The 19,563-nt window shown below is 48.7% G+C and overlaps 2 protein-coding genes across 2 annotated transcripts in view; both read right to left on the bottom strand.

Annotated features, from left to right (window-relative positions):
- Catsper1 (cation channel sperm associated 1) overlaps positions 1-14,544 on the bottom strand; it is a gene marked incomplete at its 3' end in the record, with an annotated part of 28,825 nt that extends 14,281 nt beyond the window's left edge. Inside the window, exons 1-2 of the mRNA XM_036201836.1 lie at positions 14,487-14,544; positions 3,556-3,743 (exon numbers count right to left, since the gene is read on the bottom strand). The remainder of the gene's footprint in view (positions 1-3,555; positions 3,744-14,486) is intronic.
- Positions 8,517-18,893, bottom strand: Gal3st3 (galactose-3-O-sulfotransferase 3). Its single transcript, XM_036201844.1, has 3 exons — positions 18,662-18,893; positions 14,487-14,723; positions 8,517-10,212 (listed from the first exon to the last, which is right to left on the bottom strand). Exons 2-3 carry the CDS (start codon positions 14,609-14,611, stop codon positions 9,042-9,044), a joined length of 1,296 nt encoding a protein of 431 aa, XP_036057737.1. The 5' UTR covers positions 14,612-14,723; positions 18,662-18,893; the 3' UTR covers positions 8,517-9,041.
- Between the last annotated feature and the right edge of the window lie 670 nt (positions 18,894-19,563).

The following is a 19,563-nucleotide window of genomic DNA, read 5'->3' as shown; positions in this document are numbered from 1 at the left end:
GAAAATTGGGAATCAATCTACCTCAAGACCCAGCCATACCACTCTTGGGCATATACCCAAGGAATGCTCAATCATACCACAAAGATACATGCTCAACTATGTTCATAGTAGCACTATTCATAATAGTCAGGACCTGGAAACAACCTAGATGCCCGTCAACTGAAGAATGGATTAAGAAAATGTGGTACAGATATACAATGGAGTACTACTCAGCAGAGAAAAACAATGACAGCATGAAATTTGCAGGCAAATGGATGGAACTAGAATATATCCTGAGTGAAGTAACCCAGACTCAGAAGGACAAACATGGTATGTCCTCACTCATAAGTGGATTCTAGATATAAAGCAAAGAACAATCAGACTGTAACCCACAGAACCAGGGAAGCTACCTACCAGGGGGGACCCTAGGATGACTGTGGCTTATAATAAGTTTTGGTTTTACCCAGTCACTGGGCAAGCTTTAGTGAAACATTTCTCTATTGGGATAAGAATTTGTACTGTATCAAGCTGATGAAAGGATATGCTGGCTGTACTTTCAGGAGGGAAGGCTAAAATATTTTTAGATTATGGATTAGCCTATAGAAAAATGTCTGCCGTAAATCAAACAGTGAAGGGGAAGATGAATAAGAATCTCACTTATACAACTTAAGTAAAACATAGCTCTCTGAACAGATGAAGATAGGTCTCTTCTGTATCCCAGAATCTAATCAATATTTATATGTATAATTCAGCTATCATTTGTCTTAAAAGGGCTTAATGACACTAGGCAGTGGTGGCGCACTCTTGTAATCTCAGCACTTGGGAGGCAGATGCACGTGGATCTCTGTGAGTTTGAGGCCAGCCTGGTCTATAAAGCGAGTTCCAGGACAGCCTCCAAAGCTACAGAGAAACCCTGTCTCAGAAAAAAAAAAAAAAAGAAGTGGATCATAATGTTAACAAATTATTCTTCTATTTTTCTTTTTGTAAAAATGACATTTTTTTTAGGGGGGGGAGGAGAGGTTTTATTAGTCTTACAGCTTGTGGTACATCATCCAGGGAAGTGAGGGCAGGAACTGAAGCAGAGACCTCATCAACTGAAGAATGTGGTACATACACACAATGGAGTACTACTCAGCAGAGAAAAACAATGACAGCATGAAATTTGCAGGCAAATGGATGGATCTAGAAAATATCATCCTGAGTGAGGTAACTCAAACCCAGAAGGACAAACATGGTATACTCACTCATAAGTGGATTCCAGATATAAAGCAAAGAACAATCAGACTGCAACCCACAAAACCAGGGAGAGTATATACCCGGGGGGACCCTAGGATGACTGTGGCTTATAATAAGTTTTGGTTTTACTCAATCACTGGGCAAGCCTCAGTGAAACATTTCACTATTAGGATAAGAATTGTACTGAGGGGTTGGGGATTTAGTTCAGTGGTAGAGCGCTTGCCTAGCAAGCACAAGGCCCTGGGTTTGATCCTCAGCTCCAGCAAAAAAAAAAAAAAAGAATTGTACTGAGCTGGACGGTGGTGGCACATGCCTGTAATCCCAGCACTCGGGAGGCAGAGGCAGGTGGATCTCTGTGAGTTACAGGCCAGCCTGGTCTACAGAGTTAGTCCAGGACAGGCTCCAAAGCTACAGAGAAACCCAGTCTCAAAAAAACAAAAACAAAAACAAAAAAGAATTGTACTGTATCAAGCTGATAATAAAAAAAAAAATGAATGAATGAATGAATGATTAAGAGGCCAGAGGTCAGGACCTCTGCTTCATTTTTACTATTTTCTATAGAGCAAATATTTTCCTGTTTCAAATAACCCTGGACCTTTGAATTATAACCTGTTTTTATGTTCAAGCTAAAAAAAAGAACACTTACAGCTCTTACAGAGAACCTGGGTTCCGTTCCCAGCACCCACATGGTAGGTCACTGCCTGAAACTCCAGTTCTATGGATCTGGTGTCTTTTTCTGACCTCCTGGGTCACGCACACACTCACAATCACACACTATTATTTTTAAAAACTTTCAATAATCTAATTAAACTTGAAGTATCTGGAGGGCAAAACAATAACCCAAACAAAAACATCTCTTGCAGAAGTTCCCAGGAATGGCAAGTAAAGCAAACGTTGGTGATTGTGGAAGGATCACTAGAGATCGTATCACTGCCATAAATGCAATGAAAGAGAGGTTCCAGCAGAAGGATGGATGGGTGGAGTAGCTGCAGAAATATGGGAGGAGATTGGCCAAACTGTTTTTGATGCTGAAATTTTCAGGGTTGAGAGTCCCATTAAACTCTTTTCAGTACGTTCCACTTAACATCCTTCTCAAAGATTTGGAACACACAAGCCTGTCTGCAAAGTTGTGCCTGAGTTCAGGATGGAAGCCATCCTTCCAAGAGAAAGGCCATCATTGGAGACAAATTTCTTTTTAAATTTTTTATTTATTATGTATACAGTGTTCTGCCTGCATGTGTCCTTGCAGGCCAGAAGAGGGCGCCAGATCTAATTGCAAGTGGTTGTGAGCCACCATGTGGTTTCTGAGAATCCTACTCAGGACCTCTGGAAGAGCAGTCAGTGCTCTTAACCATTGAACCATCTCTCCAGCCCGACAAATATATACATTTTTTTTGTTTTGTTTTGTTTTTCGAGACAGGGTTTCTCTGCGTAGCTTTGCGCCTTTTGGAACTCACTTGGTAGACCAGGCTGGCCTTGAACTCACAGAGATCCGCCTGCCTCTGCCTCCTGAGTGCTGGGATTAAAGGCGTGCGCCGCCACTGCCCAGCCGACAAATATTTTTTTAAAAGATTTATTTAGGGGTTGGAGATTTAGCTCAGTGGTAGAGTGCTTGCCTAGCCCTGGGTTTGGTCCTCAGCTCTGGGGGAAAAAAAGATTTATTTAATTTTATGTATATGAATGTTTTGTCTGCATATATGTATATGTGCCATTGACATGCCTGGTGCCCGTGAGAGTCAGAAGAAAATGTTGGAGACCCTGAAACTGGAGTTAGGATGATTGTGAGCCACCATGTGGGTGCTGAGAATTGAACTCAGGACCTCAGCGAGAGTGACAGGTACTCTAAAACCACTGAGCCATCTCTTTAATCCCTGAGGACACCCTCTCTCTCTCTCTCTCTCTCTCTCTCCCCCCTCTCTCCCCCCCTCTCTCCCCCTCCCTCTCTCCCTCTCTCTCTGCTCCCCTCTGTCCCCCCCCTCTCCTAGATGAGTGTTTCATCACCATGTATTTCTGTGCTTCATGTGGATGCAGTACCCACGGAGGCCAGAAGAGGGTGACCAAGTCTCTGTGCTGGGTCTGGGAGTCAAACCTGGCTCCTGTGGGTGAGCTGCGAGTGCGCTCTTGCTGGGTGGTCTCTCCAGCCTCAAGGCAAATACTATTGAAAGTAGGCACAGCAGACTAGAAGATGCTCAGTGTCTTAGAATACAGGACATAAACCATGTTGTAAGTATGATCAGTTTTGAGAGGATGGATTGCTTACTCAGTGACACAGTAAGTTTGCGCCCCCCCCCCCCCCTTTTTGTGCTGGTAGAAGTGCAAGCAGGTGATATGGACACTAACCAAAAGGAAGCAAGTTCAGATGTAGAGGGAAGAATCAAGATAAATTCTTCAGCCACTTCACAGGAAGGTTTGATGGGTGTCTTTTGAGCTGCTGTCTTTACTGCTGTTTCGTGTTCATGAGCATGATAGAAACACCTATCATGAATTACACTTCCACAGCATAATGGTGTAATTTGTGTATCTTCATGCTGTAATGATAAATAAAAAAGAAAGGCAAAGTGGGTACCATTCGGCAGGCCCTGCCAAGGTATGCCACTTAGCAAAGACGCCATGGGCAGCAGTTAGTGCAAGAGGTTTACTGGGGGAGGAGGGGGAGTGAAAGAGTGATGGACCATGGTAGAGGGGACATGAGAGAGGCAGGCAGACAGACAGACAAGAGGAACAAGAGGCAAAGAAGACAGAAGCAGCAAGAGAGACCAGACCGGAGAGAGAGCTGTTTTTCCAGAGCTGAGGATCGAACCCAGGGTCTTGCGCTTGCTACGCAAGCACTCTACCACTGAGCTAAATCCCCAACCCCTCTAGCGGCACTTTTAAGGGGTGTACATGTCACACCTGGCAACAGGTGATGACGTAGCTCTGGCAGCAGAGGCAGTCTGCTGCTGCCAGAAAACTAACACACCCGAGACAGCGTTTGTCTGTGTAACAGCCCTGAGATCCGCCTGCCTCTGCCTCCTGAGTGCTGGAATTAAAGGTGCGCGCCACCGCCGCCACCGTCACTGCCACCGCCACCACCTGGCTCCATCTTTTATTCTTGCTCAACATGTTAAATCCAATTTGGTGGACTTTCAAAGTTTTTTTTTTTTTTTTTTTTTTTTTTTTTTTTTTGTGCTGAGGATTGAACCCAGGGCCTTGCACTTGCTAGGCAAGCACTCTACCACTGAGCTAAATCTCCAAACCCGACTTTCAAAGTTTTGAAACTGTTAGTCTTGTTTCAATTTACGGATGTCTTGAAGAACTAGCAACAATTTCAGGTCTCCAATTTAACTTTTTAATTTGAATGTTCAGAATCTTCATCTTCTACACTGCGTTCACCCCATCTGTCATTTGAATCTCCTTCACTTTCTTCTTTATGATTTTTAAAAAAGATTTATTCATAGAAGAGGGCACCAGATCTTGTTACAGATGGTTGTGAGCCACCATGTGGTTGCTGGGAATTGAACTCAGAACCTCTGGAAGAACAGTTAGTGCTCTCAACCTCTGAGCCATCTCTCCAGCCCCTTAAGTTCCAATTTTTAATATAATGTGCATGGGTGTTTAGCCTGTATGGGTTTGTGCACCACTTGTGTGCCAGGTGCCAGTAGAAGCCAAAAATGGGGCATAGGGTTCCCTGGAACTGGAGTTACAGACCTTTATGAGCCACCATGCAGGTGCTGAGCATCTCTCCCAGGTCCTCTGGGAGAGCGGCCAGTGCTCCTTGCTGCTGAGTCATCTCCAGCCTGCTCTAATTATTATTAGTTTTAAATTTATTTATTTATTTAGAGACAGGGTTTCATTATGTAGCCCTAACTCCCTATATAGACCAGCTGGTCTCGAACTCAGAGATCTTTCTGTTTCTGTCTCTCAAGTGCTTATATTAAAGGCACAACCCATTCCAAATAATTTTTGTTTGTTTTTTGTTTTTTCGAGACAGGGTTTCTTTGTGTAGCTTTGGAGCCTATCCTGGAACTCGCTCTGTAGAGCTGGTTGGCCTCGAACTCACAGAGATCCACCTGCCTCTGCCTCCCGAGTGCTGGGATTAAAGGCGTGTGCCACCACCTCCCGGCCCATTCCAATAATTTTTAGTAACATCTCTTTTAGACTGATCTAGCCAAAGCTTCCTGAGAAGTAACTTCTTCAGCACTGGGGGCTGCTCTTGAGGTCCCTTTCCTCCTCTGCGGTGCAGGATCAGGTGCAGGCTCCATCCATGGCGCTTCCCGAGGGCTGAGCCCTCACAAGACTGGTTTGAGGCCAGCCGGCTAGCAGCCTGGGTTTCTCCCCCAGGATCCTCCTGGAAACGCAAGCGGTGGCAGCAGCGGTGGCAGACACACTTCCCAGCATGGTTCCCCTGACACCTGACTCCCCATTCACCGCCCACATCGCTGCTCAGGCCAGCTGCGTGGGAGGGTCAGAGAAACCGGAGCGCAAAAAGGCTGCACTGTGCACGGGTGCTCCACCATCCTCAGGAGTGCGCTATCTCACAACTTGTGCCTCTCACTCCTGCCCGGCCCTGGCATGACGAATGTTCCACCATGCCTGGGTGAACAATTCTTATAGGATATACCAACCTATGACATATACCATGCACAGGGTATTTATATTGGGGAAACTGATAAATCCAGATGGGGCAGCTGGATGGTGGTGGCTCATGCCTTTAATCCCAGCACTCAGGAGGCATAGACAGGCCTGGTCTACAATGCGAGTTCCAGGACAGCCAGGGCTATACAGAGAAATCTTGTCTTCAAAAGCAGATGGGGCTCCTAAGGGAGCTTCCACAAACCAGCCCAGTGCTAGGTATATAATCTCACTCACTGTTCCCAAAGCTCCATTTAGAAAACTTGACCTCACAGGTGAGGAAAATGGGGCTCCAAGGCAAGTTTCAAAGTATGTAGCCAGTAGGAGACAAAGCCAGCTTTGAACTCCAGAACACTGATGGTCAACTGCTATTCAAATCAGATGCACTACTCCCACTATGTGACTCTTCCTTCCTTTCTTTCTTTTTTTTTCTTTCGAGACAGGATTTCTACACGTCATCTTGGTGCCTATCCTGGATCTCAATCTGTAGACTAGGCTGGCCTCGAACTCACAGAGATCAGCCTGGCTCTGCCTCCCGAGTGCTGGGTTTAAAGGGGAGTGCCACTGCCAACCCGGCCCTATGGTGACTATTTCTACACTTGCTCCAGGCCTTAGGGCGACAGCCTTGCAGCAGGCCACATTTGCCAATGCCACACTTCAGAGTCACAAGAAGTAGGCCACAGATTGGGCAGTAAACCAAATGCATGTTATATAAGGAACCTTGTTAGAGGACGTTGGAGACGCAAGAGCCCGAGCCTATCTCCTGGGTATAGCTCACACTGTAGCTCTTTGGATCAAGGAGTCCTAGGGCCTCTGGCCCAAGTCAGATAGAAGAAGCCTCTCCTAGTGAGAAGGGTTCCATTAGTTCCTGGACCCAGGCGTTTTTGAATCCAGAGTTGTACCTTTGTTGAATTGGACCATATAAAAAAGGCTATGCCCAAGAGAGGCCCAGCAAGGCAGATATAAGGCATGTCTGAATTTTCTGGAGCAACCAAGGGCGGGATGAAGGACAGTTCTTGCGGAGGGGTGACTGAAGCCTAGAGCTACAGGAACGTAGTAGAATAGTGAGTGCTCTCTAGGCCTGGGGGCCAGAGGACACCTGACTTAAGTCGATGGCCTTGAGTCTAGTACAATTCCTCATTGCCGCTTAGCAGGAGAAACCTAATCACAACTTCCCATGGCGCTGATTATTGCTCCTTCCATAGCTCTACTGGCGAAAAGTGGGGTGCTGCAAAACCAGCCCCCTTCAAAGTGCTGTGGCCTCCATATTGCTTGTTTGCCTCCAAACTGTGTTGAGTTTGACCTATGACTGTGTTGAGAGGGGTAGGCAGGGCCTGTGGGAAGTGACTGGCTGGGCGTACTTGTTCTTGGAGACCGAATGAATTTGTGTGAGAGTGTGCCATACTGTTTTGTTTCTTCTTCTGTCTTCATCTGCTTGTCCTGCCGTGAAGCCCTCACCAGAAGCTAAGCAGAGGCTGGTGCCATGCTCTGAGCCTCCAGAACTCGGAGCCAAAAGAGATTGCTCCCTTCATAAGCTATGGAGTTTCAAGTATTTTGTTATACTAAGAGTAAACAGATAATAAGATGAAGTTTCAGAAAACTTGCCAACCAACCTCCACAACCTTCCTTGCCCAAACAAGCCAATCATTGTCTCACTGAAAAATAAAAACTGATAGCAGTGTCTTACTTTACATTCTTTTGGGAGAAGGTCCAAAGGGTCAGCCTGTGGCATGTGACCTTTATTTGAAAGACACTAGAAACTGCACATGTGAGCAGGTATTGAAGCTACAGGGCCTGGGTTCAAATCCTGATTGTACTTTCTAGCTGTGGGACTGGATCATTTAACCTAAGTTCCAACATGAGAGAAATAGTGTTTATCACACAAATCAATTCAAACAAAGCTCTGAAGGAGTAGCAGGCATGTAGCAGACTATGTTAGCTATTGTTTCATTACTTGCCTAGCTACTTCAAGGTAGCTAGAGAAAGCGACAGAATTCCTAGTTCTCACTTTTGTTTTGGGGGACAGGGTCTCACTATATAGCTCTGAGTAGCCTAGAACTATGTAGGCCAGGTTGGTTTCAAATGGACACCTCCCCAGTGCTGGGATTAAAGGCATTTGCCACCATGCCCTGCCCCTCTGCTATTCTTTAAGGGAGATTTTATTAAAAGTGTAGAGCATTTAGCTGTGCTAAGGGAAATTGGGGAGAGGAATCGATCATTATCCAAGTCATATCTTCTTGTGGTTAAGGAAATGCCCAGTGGTGAAGTCAGGGCCTTACAGGAGGAGGTAAGTCTGAAAGTGATCCTGCTCCCAGCCTGTCAAAGCCTTGTGGTAGTTCAGGCTTGCTTCTGTCCACTGTCCCCGAGGATCTCCTTGAGGTTTGAGGGCCTATCTTCTCGTTCATCTGAGTTCTCAAACTTGATGCTGGGGAAATGTGGTTGAACTGAAAGAGGAGAGACACTTTGGCAAGTGAGTGGGGCCCAGATGGCTATGGCCACTGTGGGTATGCCAGGTCAAAGAACTTTGGAAGGGGCAGAGAGCTTGATCAAGTCTGGGTCCAGCCACTGCATGCCCCAAAGATCTGCCTCATCGGCAAACTTGGAGATTCTGACTTTCAGTGACTGACATACACATTTAAAGTTATTTTTATTAAAAAAGAGAAGAGGAGGAAGGAAGGACCAAACAAAAAGCCCAACCCGAGGAGAAGGAGGAGGAGGAGGAGGAGGAGGAAGGACCAAACAAAAGGTCCAACCCAAGAACTCTGGTTCTGGGTGTCTGGGAGCAGCTTAGGTGTGTAGGGAAGTAGACTGGAAGACAGTAGCAGACCTCTGCAGCTCTGGGAAGAACGAAAGCCCAGGTGCTGACAGGAAGCACGGCGTTTTCCCAGGACTTAGTCCCTTTCCCGGGCTTGTGGTCATCCACTTCACACAGGTGGGGGCTCAGCCCCTCAAAAGACAGGTGGGGTTCTCAGTCCCCAGAAAAAGGCAGGGTAGGCAGTATTGGAACACCCTTGGCTCTCTTGTCAAAGTCACCAACCAGTTGGGAAGGAGGAGTGGGTGGCCCATCAACGCTATCCCAGAAAGTGGGGTTCAGGCGACACTGGGGTGGCAGGCTCAGATGCAGATGCACCTCCATTTGGACACAGGGCTCAAGCCTGTGGGGAATAAAACGGCCCTGATGGAGCAAGACCTGGGCTCCTGGAGGCAGACAGAACTCAGGTACCCTGGGGGATGCGGGGCAGTGCTCGGATGGGCCGAGGGGGAGGATTATCCAGGACCGGTTCCGGCCTCGACCGCACACCACCTCGGCGCTTCTGCTTCCGCAACAGATAGTTTGAATACTGCACCTCGGGCATAGCAAGCTTGAGGCAGGCCTCGGTGGAGGGGCCGGCACCGCCTCCAGGCAGGTCGTAGCCCATGATGTCCACCTTGCGGCTAGGCTGCCAAGGCTGCAGCTGCTTGGTGCGAATCTGCGCAGCGGGTCGCAGCACCGGCTCGTCGCCGAAGCAACGGCGCAGCAGGCGCTGGCGGGCCTCGCGCAACTCGCGCGCCTCGCGCTCCACGCACGCGCGGCCCGCGCGCGCCACGCGGCGCCAGAAGGTGGCGTTGAAGTGGTCGTAGAGGCCGGCGTCGAGCGCGTTCCAGGTGCGCGCGGCCCGCGCCAGCGCCTCGGGGATGGTGGCCAGGCGCGAGGTGGCGGCGCGCGCGTTCAGCCTGGCGTAGAGCACGTCGTCCAGGTCCCAGGCCAGGAGGCGCCGCAGCAGCACGAGCGACTCGTCGAAGTACTCCGCGATCATGACGAGCGAGAAAACCTCCTCCACCTGGCGGATGAGGCCCGCCAGGTAGGCCGCGTCCTCGCGTGGGCTGCGCTCGTTGTCGCCTCCCAGGTCGTAGGCCAGCGTGTTGTGCGCAAACATGGCGAAGTGCTCCCCGGGACGGTAGTAGGCCTCGGGTGCGCGCAGGAAGGCCTCGAGCGACGCGTTGGGCACGCGCCGGAAGGCCGGGCAGTACTGGTTGTAGTAGCTGAAGAGCGACTCGAACATGGCGGCCGGCTCGCGCAGGATGGTGACGTAGACCGTGCCCGGCGGCATGAGGCGTTGGAGTTCGGCGCGGTCGAAGCGCAGGTGGCTGGCCAGCATGTGCGGGGGCCGCGTGGCCGGGTGCACGAAGTGCGCCGAGAAGTTCCGCGGATAGCAGAACTGGTGCTCGCAGCTCGGGTGGGGCAGGGCCACGGTGAGATTGTGGCGTTCTGCGAAGCGGAACAGGATGTTCTGCACCGTGGTCCCCGCGGTCTTGTGAGTCTTCAGGAAGGCCACGGCCGTGTGCTTGGCACGGGGTGGCGACTCTCGCAGGGGCGGGCAGCTCAGAGGGAACAACTTGGGGTACCTGCAAAGCCGAGGGTGTGTGAGAGGAGGTAATGCACGGGAGCGGTGGGTCTGGGGGGCAGGTGGGGCCAGTGTGCGAGAGTAGACCGGCCTGGGCGTCATTCTGTGATGGGAGAGCTCGGGTGGACCTGGCCGCACGTGTCTGTACCTCCGGTCCCACGGGCCCTCTTCTGGCCTTAGATGGCACTGCATGCGAAACTGCCCGTAGACAGGGACTTGGGGGGGTGACGTGGTGGGGAGGAGGTAGTAATCCCGGGAATGTGGTGGTACGCAGCACCGGCCTTATTCTCTTCACTCAGGAGGCAAAGCTAGGTGGATCAAGGGGAGTTCAAAGCCAGTGTGGACTACTTAGTGAGTCTTGGGCAGCCAAAGTTACACACTGAAACTGTTAAAAAAAAGTGTGTGGGGGGGAGCAGTGGCGCACACCTTTAATCCCAGCACTCAAGAGGCAGAGGCAGGCGGATCTCTTCGTGAGTTCAAGGCCAGCCTGGTCTACAAAGGGAGTTCCAGGACAGGTAGGTCTGGTACACTGAGAAACAACCCTGTCTCGAAAAACCAAAAAGTAAAAAAAAAAAACAACAAAAACAAACAAACAAACAAAATAAAAACTAAAAATAAAAAGGAAAAGGGAAAAAAAAAAAAAAGATGAGCCTGAATACCCATGCTGACCTCCTGGTAGTGGCACCCGTATGGGTATTCTTTCCATTGAGCGGGGCTAAACTTAACTGATGAAGTGTATGCAATAGAATAGGGTAGAAATGATGAAGTATCATCTCTAAATTATTTTATTTTTGGTTTGTCAAGACAGGGTTTCTCTATATCGACCTGGCTGTGCTGGAACTCTGTAGACCAGGCTGGCCTGGAACTCACAGAGATCCGCCTGCCTCTGCCTCCCGAGTGCTGGGATTAAAGGCCTGTGCTGCTACCACCATCACCATCACCATCACCAGGTTATTTTTGATTTTTTTGGTTTTTCAAGACAGGGTTTTTCTGTGTGTAGCCCTGGCTGTCCTTGAACTTGCTCTGTAGACCAAGCTGACTTTGAGCTCACAGAGATCTGCCTGCCTCTGCTTCCATGTGCTGGGAGTAAAGCATCACCATCGCCTGGCCAGGATAATTAAAATTAGAAGGAAGCAGGCAGACTGGGGCAGTTAGCTAGAAATCACATGGTGATAGTCCCAAAGAAACTGAGAACCCAGCCCGTCGGCCTGCTTGAAGACTAAAGTCTGCCAGACTACTTGAGTGGACTCTTTCAGACCCCTTTTAGTCTTCAGCAAAGACTATAGGTCTGGAAGACACCATGACTGAAAACCTACAAAAGACCCAGAATCAGGAGTTCTTAGCCACATTTGGATTCATGACTCATTGAAATGGAAAGAGAATAAATGTTTTTTTTTATTTCAGTAGCTGTTTTGAGTATTTCATTGTTTAATTTTTATTAATTTATTCAGTGTGTGTATATGTGCAAGTACACATGTGCCATGGTGTGCATGTGGAGCTCAGAGGACAATTTTTTGGAATTTGTTCTTTCTATCTTGTTGAAGCTAAAACTTTCTTTTTTCTATCTCTGTGCTGAGTAGAGCAGGCTAGCTGGACTGTGCCCTTCTGGCTGATTCTCCTGTCTCCATCTCCCATTTCTCCTTTAGAGTTCCAGGATTCAAAGCTGGAGAGATGGCACAGCTTGGGAGCACTGGCTGCTCTTCCAGAGGACCTGGGTTCAATTCCCAGCACCCACATGGCAGCTCACAGCTCTCTGTAACTCCAGTTCCAAGGCTTCTGACACCTTCATACAGATATACATGTAGGCAAAACACCATGAACATAAAAATTATATATTAAATAAAGAGTCCTGGGATTAGCTAAGCAGTGGTGGTGCATGCTTTAATCCCACTCTGGAGGCAAAGACTGGCAGATCTTGGGGAGTTAGAGGCCACCCTGGTATACACAGTGAGTTCCAGGACAGCTACATAGAGATACCTTGTTTTTAAAATAAAGAAAAAAAAAAAAAAGAGTTCTGGGGTTAAAGATGTGAGTCATCACACATGGCCTTTCACTTGGGACCTGTGGCTGGAACTCTAGTCATCAGGCTTGCTTGGAAAACACTTTTTCCTGCTGAGACATCTCCATTTTTTTTTTTTAAAGAAGAGTTAGTATGTAGCCCAGGCAAGCCTTCAGTGGCTGTGTTGCTCAGTCTGCTTTTGAATTTGTGGTCCTCCTGTTTTGGCCTTTTGAGTGCTGGAATTACAGGCCTGAGTCACCAACACCTGGCTTCTCTGCTGTTTTTTTTTTTTTTTTTTTTAAGATTTATTTATTGTCTATTCAGTTTGCCTGCATGACAGAAGAGGGTATCAGATCCCATTATAGATGGTTGTGAGCCACCATGTGGTTGCTGGGGATTGAACCCAGGTCCTCTGGAAGAGCAGTCAGTGCTTTTAACCTCTGAGCCATCTCTCTAGTCCTCTCTGCCAAGTTTTAAGGTTTAAAAAAAAAATTGTTTTGAGACAGAGTCTCATCTCACTATGTAGCCCTGGCTGTCATGGAACTTGCTGTGTAGACCAGGCTGGCCTTGAATTTAAAGAGATCTGCTTGCCTCAGCCTCCCTAATGTTCAAAGATGTACATTAGCATGCTTGGCTCTGTCTAAAGTAATTTTTTTTCTGAGACAGGGTTTCTCTGTGTATCTGTGTAGCCCTGGCCATCCTGGAACTTGCTCTGTAGACCAGGCTGGTCTTGAACTCACAGAGATCTGCCTGCCTCTAGCTCCCAAGTGCTGAGATTAAAATTGTGCACCACCCCTACCACCACCCGGTCTAAGATAAATTTTAAATGTAGAAATAGTGTAAAGGCCAACAGCCCTTGGAGATCTTTTTTTTCCCCCAAGGCGGGGTTTCTCTGTGTAGCTTTGTGCCTGTCCTGGAACTCGCTCTGTAGACCAGGCTGGCCTGGAACTCACAGAGATCTGCCTGCCTCTGCCTCCTGAGTGCTGGGATTAAAGGCATGCACCAGCACCACCACCACCACCACCACCACCACCACCACCACCACCGCCTGGCCCTTGGAGATCTTTGAGGGATCTTACTTTAAATGTATAGAAATTGAGGACCTGAAGAGAATCTGGAGCCAACTCTAAGTCACCGAATCTTGTCTGTCTTCTTTCTCATTTTTTAACTCGTTCATTACTGTGGGGGAGGTTAACATCAAACTTTGCAGCAATACATTGGTAGTTCTTGACATGTTTTCTTAAGGTCTTTGGAGAGCCACTTATTTATGTGTGTGTTTCTTGAGCTTTTGCTTTGTCCTAGGCATCATTCTAAACTTAAGTATAGCCCTTATGGTATTTTCATATCTGTTCCTACATCCTGAAGCAAGGATGTTTGGAATTACTGGTTACCTATCAGATGTGGACAGGCTTTGAATCACTTCTGATTCTTCTGTACTGTCCTAAGCATCCAGTGACAAGGGCAGCTCTAAAGAGCTTGAGAACACCATGAGGAATTTTTACCGGTAGCTAGTTTGGGCTCAGGATAATGTCTATATAGACATCATCTATAAAACCAGAAAATCCACTGCGTGGTGGCGGTGCACACCTTTAATGCCAGCACTCAGGAAGCAGAGGCAGGAGGATGTCTATGAGTTCGAGGCCAGCCTGGGCTACCAAGTGAGTTCCAGGAAAGGCGCAAAGCTACACAGAGAAACCCTGTCTCGAAAAACCAAAAAAAAAAAAAAAAAAAAAAAAAAAAAAAAAAAAAAAGAAAAGAAAAACAAAAAAAGGCTATGAAGTGAGACCCTGTCTGAAAAGAACAAAGCAACACAAAATGTCTGCAACCCCTCGAGGAAGCATTCATCTGTGATACTGTAGGAAAGACAGGCTAGCTTCAAATCTTGGCTAACTAACTCTGATGGAGCAATTCACGCAGAGTCCAGGCTTTGCCTGTCTGGCTCTAGAGCAGGGGTTCTCAGTTGGGGTCGAATGACTCTCACAGATGTCACCTGAGACCATTGGAAAACACAGAGTTGCAGTATGATTCATAACTAGCAAAGTTACAGTTACAAAGTAGCAACAATAATTTTATAGTTGGGGGTCACCACAACATGAGGGACTGTATTAAAGGGTCACAGCATTAGGAAGGTTGAGAACCACTGCTCTAGAGGATATGCATAGAAAGTACTTTTAGATTATTGGATGGGAGGGTAGCCCAGAGAAGCCTTTTTGGTTGCTCTGGACTACAGTTCCTCCTACTGGGCCATACCCCCACACTGAAGTCTCCCCACTTACCAACTGAGCTGCGATCCCTGGTGGATGAGGAGGCTTATGGTGCTGCACCCTAGCACCAATAGCAGGATTTTCCTGCGGCTCATCATCGTGGTGGACTGCTGCAGGCGCTGGAGGATGGGTGGCATGGTGGAGTACTCACTCCTGGACCAGCCAGGGCTTCACTATCCAGGACTTCCTTCACCAGCACTCATGGGGGGTCCTGGGGTTCTGGTAGCAGGGCCAGTGTTCCCAAAAATCCTGGCAGAACAAGGAAACAGGTTTGCAGTGGGCAGAGAAGCTACTCCAGGACTTTGGCAAAAGAGAGCTTAAATGAGTGGAGTGAACAGAGATGCCAGGGTAGATTGAATTCCACCTCCTATCACCAAGACCCTATCTCCTCACCGTCCAGATAAAGTAGTGTTGGGTGGAATTACAGGTCTGGGATGTGTCCAGCACTCAAGACTAGAGCCATTCTGTCGCTTGAGTCCTGTGTGTTTAGCTCTCTGCATCTAACTCGTCTTTGTCTCATGGCCATTTGAACCCAGCTCTGCATTAGTCTGCCATCAGCAATAGCATGTAGCTCAGGACAAGTCTCAGTCCGAGGTTTCCTCTCTTCTAGGACTCCTTATCTGACGCTTCAAGCCAAGGGGTGGTCAGAAGCAGCCAAGCCCTTGCCTTCTTCAGTTGGATTGGTACTGCAGGCCTATTATATTATATTATTTATTTATTTTCGAGACAGGGTGTCTCTGCGTAGCTTTGGAGCCTTTCCTGGAACTCACTCTGTAGCCCAGGCTGGCCTTGAACTCACAGAGTGCTGGGATTAAAAACCGCCCAGCTTACCCTTCTGTATTATTACTAACTCCTAATACCACAGGTATTTCCCATTAAGCAGATGATGAAAATGGGGTGCTAAGTGGTGGTGGTCAATTGTTCACAGTCACACAGTTAGTTATAGCAGACTGGGAACTCAAATCTATGCTTATTTAAAAAAATTTTTTTTTCAGGTAGACAGGTCTTACTGTAGTAGTCTTGGCTGGCCTGAAACTTGCTATGTAGTTCAGGATGGTCTCAAACTCAGAGATCCATCCACCTGCCTCTGCTGCCTGAATGTGGAGATTAAAGGTGTGTGGCCCCAAATCTAGCCAGATCTACTCTTCTGTCTCCAACGTCCTTGTTCTTAGACTTTATGTGAGTTGTTCCCATTCAAAACTGATTTTTTTCAAGCTAGAGGGATATCTTAGTGATTAGGCGCTCTTCCAGAGAATCTAGGTTTGGTTCTCAGTACCCACATGGTGGCTTACAACTTTCTATAACTCCAGTTCCAGGAGATCTGACACACGGATATACATGTAGGCAAAACACTCAAACACAAAATAAAAAATAACTTAAGAAAACCCTGTTTCCTTGCCCCTGCCTGGTCTGGTAGTTCTGCTTCTGAGCTCCGAGACCTCCTGTCAGTGCTGCTGTCTTGAGGGTCTGGAACTAAATCCACCAGGGGAGGAGGACTTGAAGCCGTGGAGCCCTGTCTGGATTCAGTTCCCAGACACCCAAAAACGGTGGCTCCATTGGCTGACGGGTGCAGGTGCTTAGCCAAGGCAATGGGACAACAGCCTGGGTGGGATTGCTCTGCTGAGACTTTCCAGAAGGAGATGAGCCTTCCTTCTTGGGAAGAAGAAGGAGAGAGAAGGACGTGATTTCTGTCCAGGCTTTCTTTCTCTGCAAGAATGTTGGCAGTTCAGGTGGAAAATAGCTTCTGCAGCCATGCCTGCCCCTAAGCAGGGCGGGCCTGCCACTCCTGGGGTGCATGTGTGGGTTCAGACTTAGCACCAGCCTCACACTACTGTGTGAAGGGTGGAGGTTTGCAACCCTAGGAGAGTGTGCGTGGATACGGAACTAGGACACCTGGTCCCAGGAGGGGTGAGGTCACTCTGGTTCCGGCTCGGCTTACAGTTTCTCTTTTTTATACCCCTTCCCTGTTAATTCCAGATTACCCTTACACCTATTTAGTGGAAAGATGTCCTGTTTACAGTCCTCCTTATCTCCAGGTCCCATCTTCTGACATCCTCCACCAGCCTGTGAAACAGTAATCTTCTTGGAGCCAAGAGAGCCAAGGGTCTGGCCACAGAGGGCAACCAAGGGCACAGCAGAGGCAGCCTAGGTCCTCCCTGACTTTGGGGAGGCAGAGCAGGGTTGGTCTCTAGTAGGAGGAAGTCAAAATCTTGGCCCTTTCAGGACTCAGAGTTTCTCTCTGTCACAAGTCCTGCTTGGAGAACTTGGTGAACAAATGGTTTCCCAAGAGAGAATTAGAGGGCAAGTCTATTTCTTCTTTCTTCTTCTTCTCCTCCTCCTCCTCCTCCTCCTCCTCCTCCTCCTCCTCCTCCTTCTTCTTCTTCTACTTTTTTTTTTTTTGGTTTTTTGAGACAGGTTTCTCTATGTAGTTTTGGTGACTGTCCTGGATCTCACTCTGTAGACCAGGCTGGCCTCAAACTCACAGAGATCCACCTGGCTCTGCCTCCCAAGTGCTGGGATTAAAGGCGCGCGCCACCACCACCTGGCGGGCAAGTCTATTTCTACCTCCCTTAAACATACTGAAACTACCCCATTTCTCAGAGGAATCTGAGCCAGCCAAGGAGGCCAAATATAAGGTGAGCTACAATGGATCTTTTCCTATCATAGAGAATGGGGGTGCTGCCTGGTACTACCCATTCTAACAGGACTTTATCTACTGCCTACAAGGTTTGGATCTGGGGAGCCAGTCAGATTGCTGTCTAGGCTGCAAGGGGAACAGTCCTTCATCAATATAGGAATTCCCTAGACACCAGTTTCCAGGATTTTGGTCACTGGCAATGATAATCACTTTCCGATTTTTTTTTTTTCTTGGAGCTGAGGATTGAACCCAGGGCCTTGCAATTGCTAGGCAAGCACTCTACCACTGAGCTAAATCCCCAACCCAAGCCTAGTCCATTCTTGCCCACAATCCCAAGGACTTTTCTGGGTCTGTAAGGACTAATAATCCTGCCTTGTGACAGACATCCTCCTAGGCTTGCCTTGTCCTTTCATCTCCTATTCTGTGCTGTAACTAGTACCGCTCTTCAGAGGACAAGGCAGATTTTTTTCTTCATGACAGACATTCAGGTATTTGAAAGCAAGAACCCTGTATCCTGTATGTGGGCACTTAGAGAAACCATTGCAGGTCCAGATAGATAGTAGTTCTTGGATACTAGGCAGGCAAGCCTGCCTTCCCTGGGTCAGGTCATTTCTGTTGTTGAGAAGGACTCAATAGTGAGGGCCTGGAGGAGTTCCCTGGGATGAGTTTCCCTCTGGTCTTGAGACTGAAGCAAATTGGTGGCCATGCTGCTGGTGCACGGCTTTGGAGGATGGCCCTGGCTGCTGCCCAGAGAGACTTCACCTACTCTATCTCTCGTGTCTTTTCTAAGGAGAGAAAGAGGGCCCTCACCATCCCCAGCAGGTCAGGGTGCCAGCCTTATCAGAATAGCAGTGCTAATTTTAGTCAGAACAATCTACCTCAGGCTGCTGCCCAGTTTTGTAAATTGCTTTCTTTTCTCTGGAGAACCAAAGAAGAAATGGTATCACCATCCAGAGCTTTGAAAACTAGCCCAGATGTCCACCCTTCTCCCAAATGATCTCTTTCTCATCTCCCCTCAGAGCCCCAGGGCTGATGTCCTTGGAGGAGTGGCTCTGAGGCCTGGACCACTGGGGACTGTCCTCCCAGTGATGGGGAGTCTTAACCTGACTTGGGGCATGGCACAGGTCACACAGGTCCCCACGAGAAAAAGGCTGAGAGGGAAGCACAATAGGGCTTAAGATAGTGAATATCTTTCCATCCCTTCTTCCCCTGCACCAGCTTTCCCCAGTCTTCTCTCTCTGTCATCCACCCCCGCTTTTATCCATGCCTCTGAATTCTCTTCATTCTCCTTTCTCCATCACTACCCACTCCCACCCCCACCGCGCCCCACATTCCCTTAATTCCCTCCCGATCTCTCCTAGGATCTGGTCACTATAGGGAATAGGCCAGCTTCACCCACTCCCTTGCTTCCTGAGGTTACCGTGCCACCCCCTCAAGCTCTCTTGGCACTAGGCCCCCAAGATACACTATTGCAACTGCCCAGGCTCCCATTCCTTTTGCAGTGTACCCTTGTTTCCTCCGGCTCCCGGCTGGCTACTGCAGTACTTACGCAGGCAGGCTCTGTCTCCAACTTGGGTCAGGGGCTACCTTCCGCTTCCCCTGGGCCCCTTGTCCTGAAATCTGCCGGGTCTGAAGCTAACGGGGCCCTGAATGCTCCAGCGGGTAGCTTGCCTTGCTGCGCCTGGATGGGATCAGGTGGCAGCGTCTGTGTCTGTCCGCTCAGCTCAGCTCAGCTCTGCCCGCCCGTCCCCCATCTCACACCGGGGGCGGGGCGGGGGCGGGGGCCTGGCGGCTCAGGGGAGGGGGAAAAGGAGAAGCAGCAAGGAGAGGGGACCCTGTAGCATGCCTGCTGCCGCTGAGCACTTTCTGGTGATACTGACATCTTTGGATGCAGGCATCTTCCCCTTGCAATCTTGTAGAGAGAGCTCAACACCATTGTGCTCAACACACTTTTCTCCATCAGAAGTGAAAACCGAGGCTGGGAAGGTGTCAGTAAACTTAACATTACAGCATTACTAAGTCCCGTTGGTCTCTGGAACTTTTTGAGGTTGGGTTGGTTAGAGGTTCAGGTACACTTGTCCTCTCCTATATTTCCTCTCTCTTCCTCTACTTCCCACCTCTGGTCCTCTTCCCTTCCAGCTTGTCCTCCAGCTCCCCTGAGGCAGCTCCCAGCAGTTCACCCATGCCTTGCTAGGACCCCAGAGGTCTCACTTCTGACCAGAGCTGTTGCCAGGTCTGGGGTCTCTCTGCCCAGGCCCCTTGCACCAGGAACCAGAAACTCCAGTTTATTTGTGGTTTCTGCTGTTACTCCATCCTGGAGTCAGGAGGCAACTGCCTGAGTCCTGTTACTTCCAGCACTGAAGTGGACAGCTGTTTCCCTGTAAGAGCTCTAGTTGAGAGAGGGCTCTTGGTGTATGCCTAGCGGCAGTGCCTTCTAAAGCCACAGTAGAT

The sequence above is a fragment of the Onychomys torridus genome, chromosome 1 (assembly GCF_903995425.1).
Source record: "Onychomys torridus chromosome 1, mOncTor1.1, whole genome shotgun sequence".
Classification (NCBI taxonomy): domain Eukaryota; kingdom Metazoa; phylum Chordata; class Mammalia; order Rodentia; family Cricetidae; genus Onychomys; species Onychomys torridus.
The sequence above is the reverse complement of the archived record's forward strand: the minus strand, read 5'-3'. Positions and strand labels throughout refer to the sequence as shown.

Bases quoted from the DNA above. Each gene is read 5' to 3' on its own strand.
- Gal3st3 (XM_036201844.1), bottom strand. From the start codon at position 14,611: ATGCCACCCATCCTCCAGCGCCTGCAGCAGTCCACCACGATGATGAGC. The intron at 10,213-14,486 runs GTAAGTGGGGAG...TCGGCTTTGCAG, and splicing joins CAGGGATCGCAGCTCAGTTG to GTACCCCAAGTTGTTCCCTC.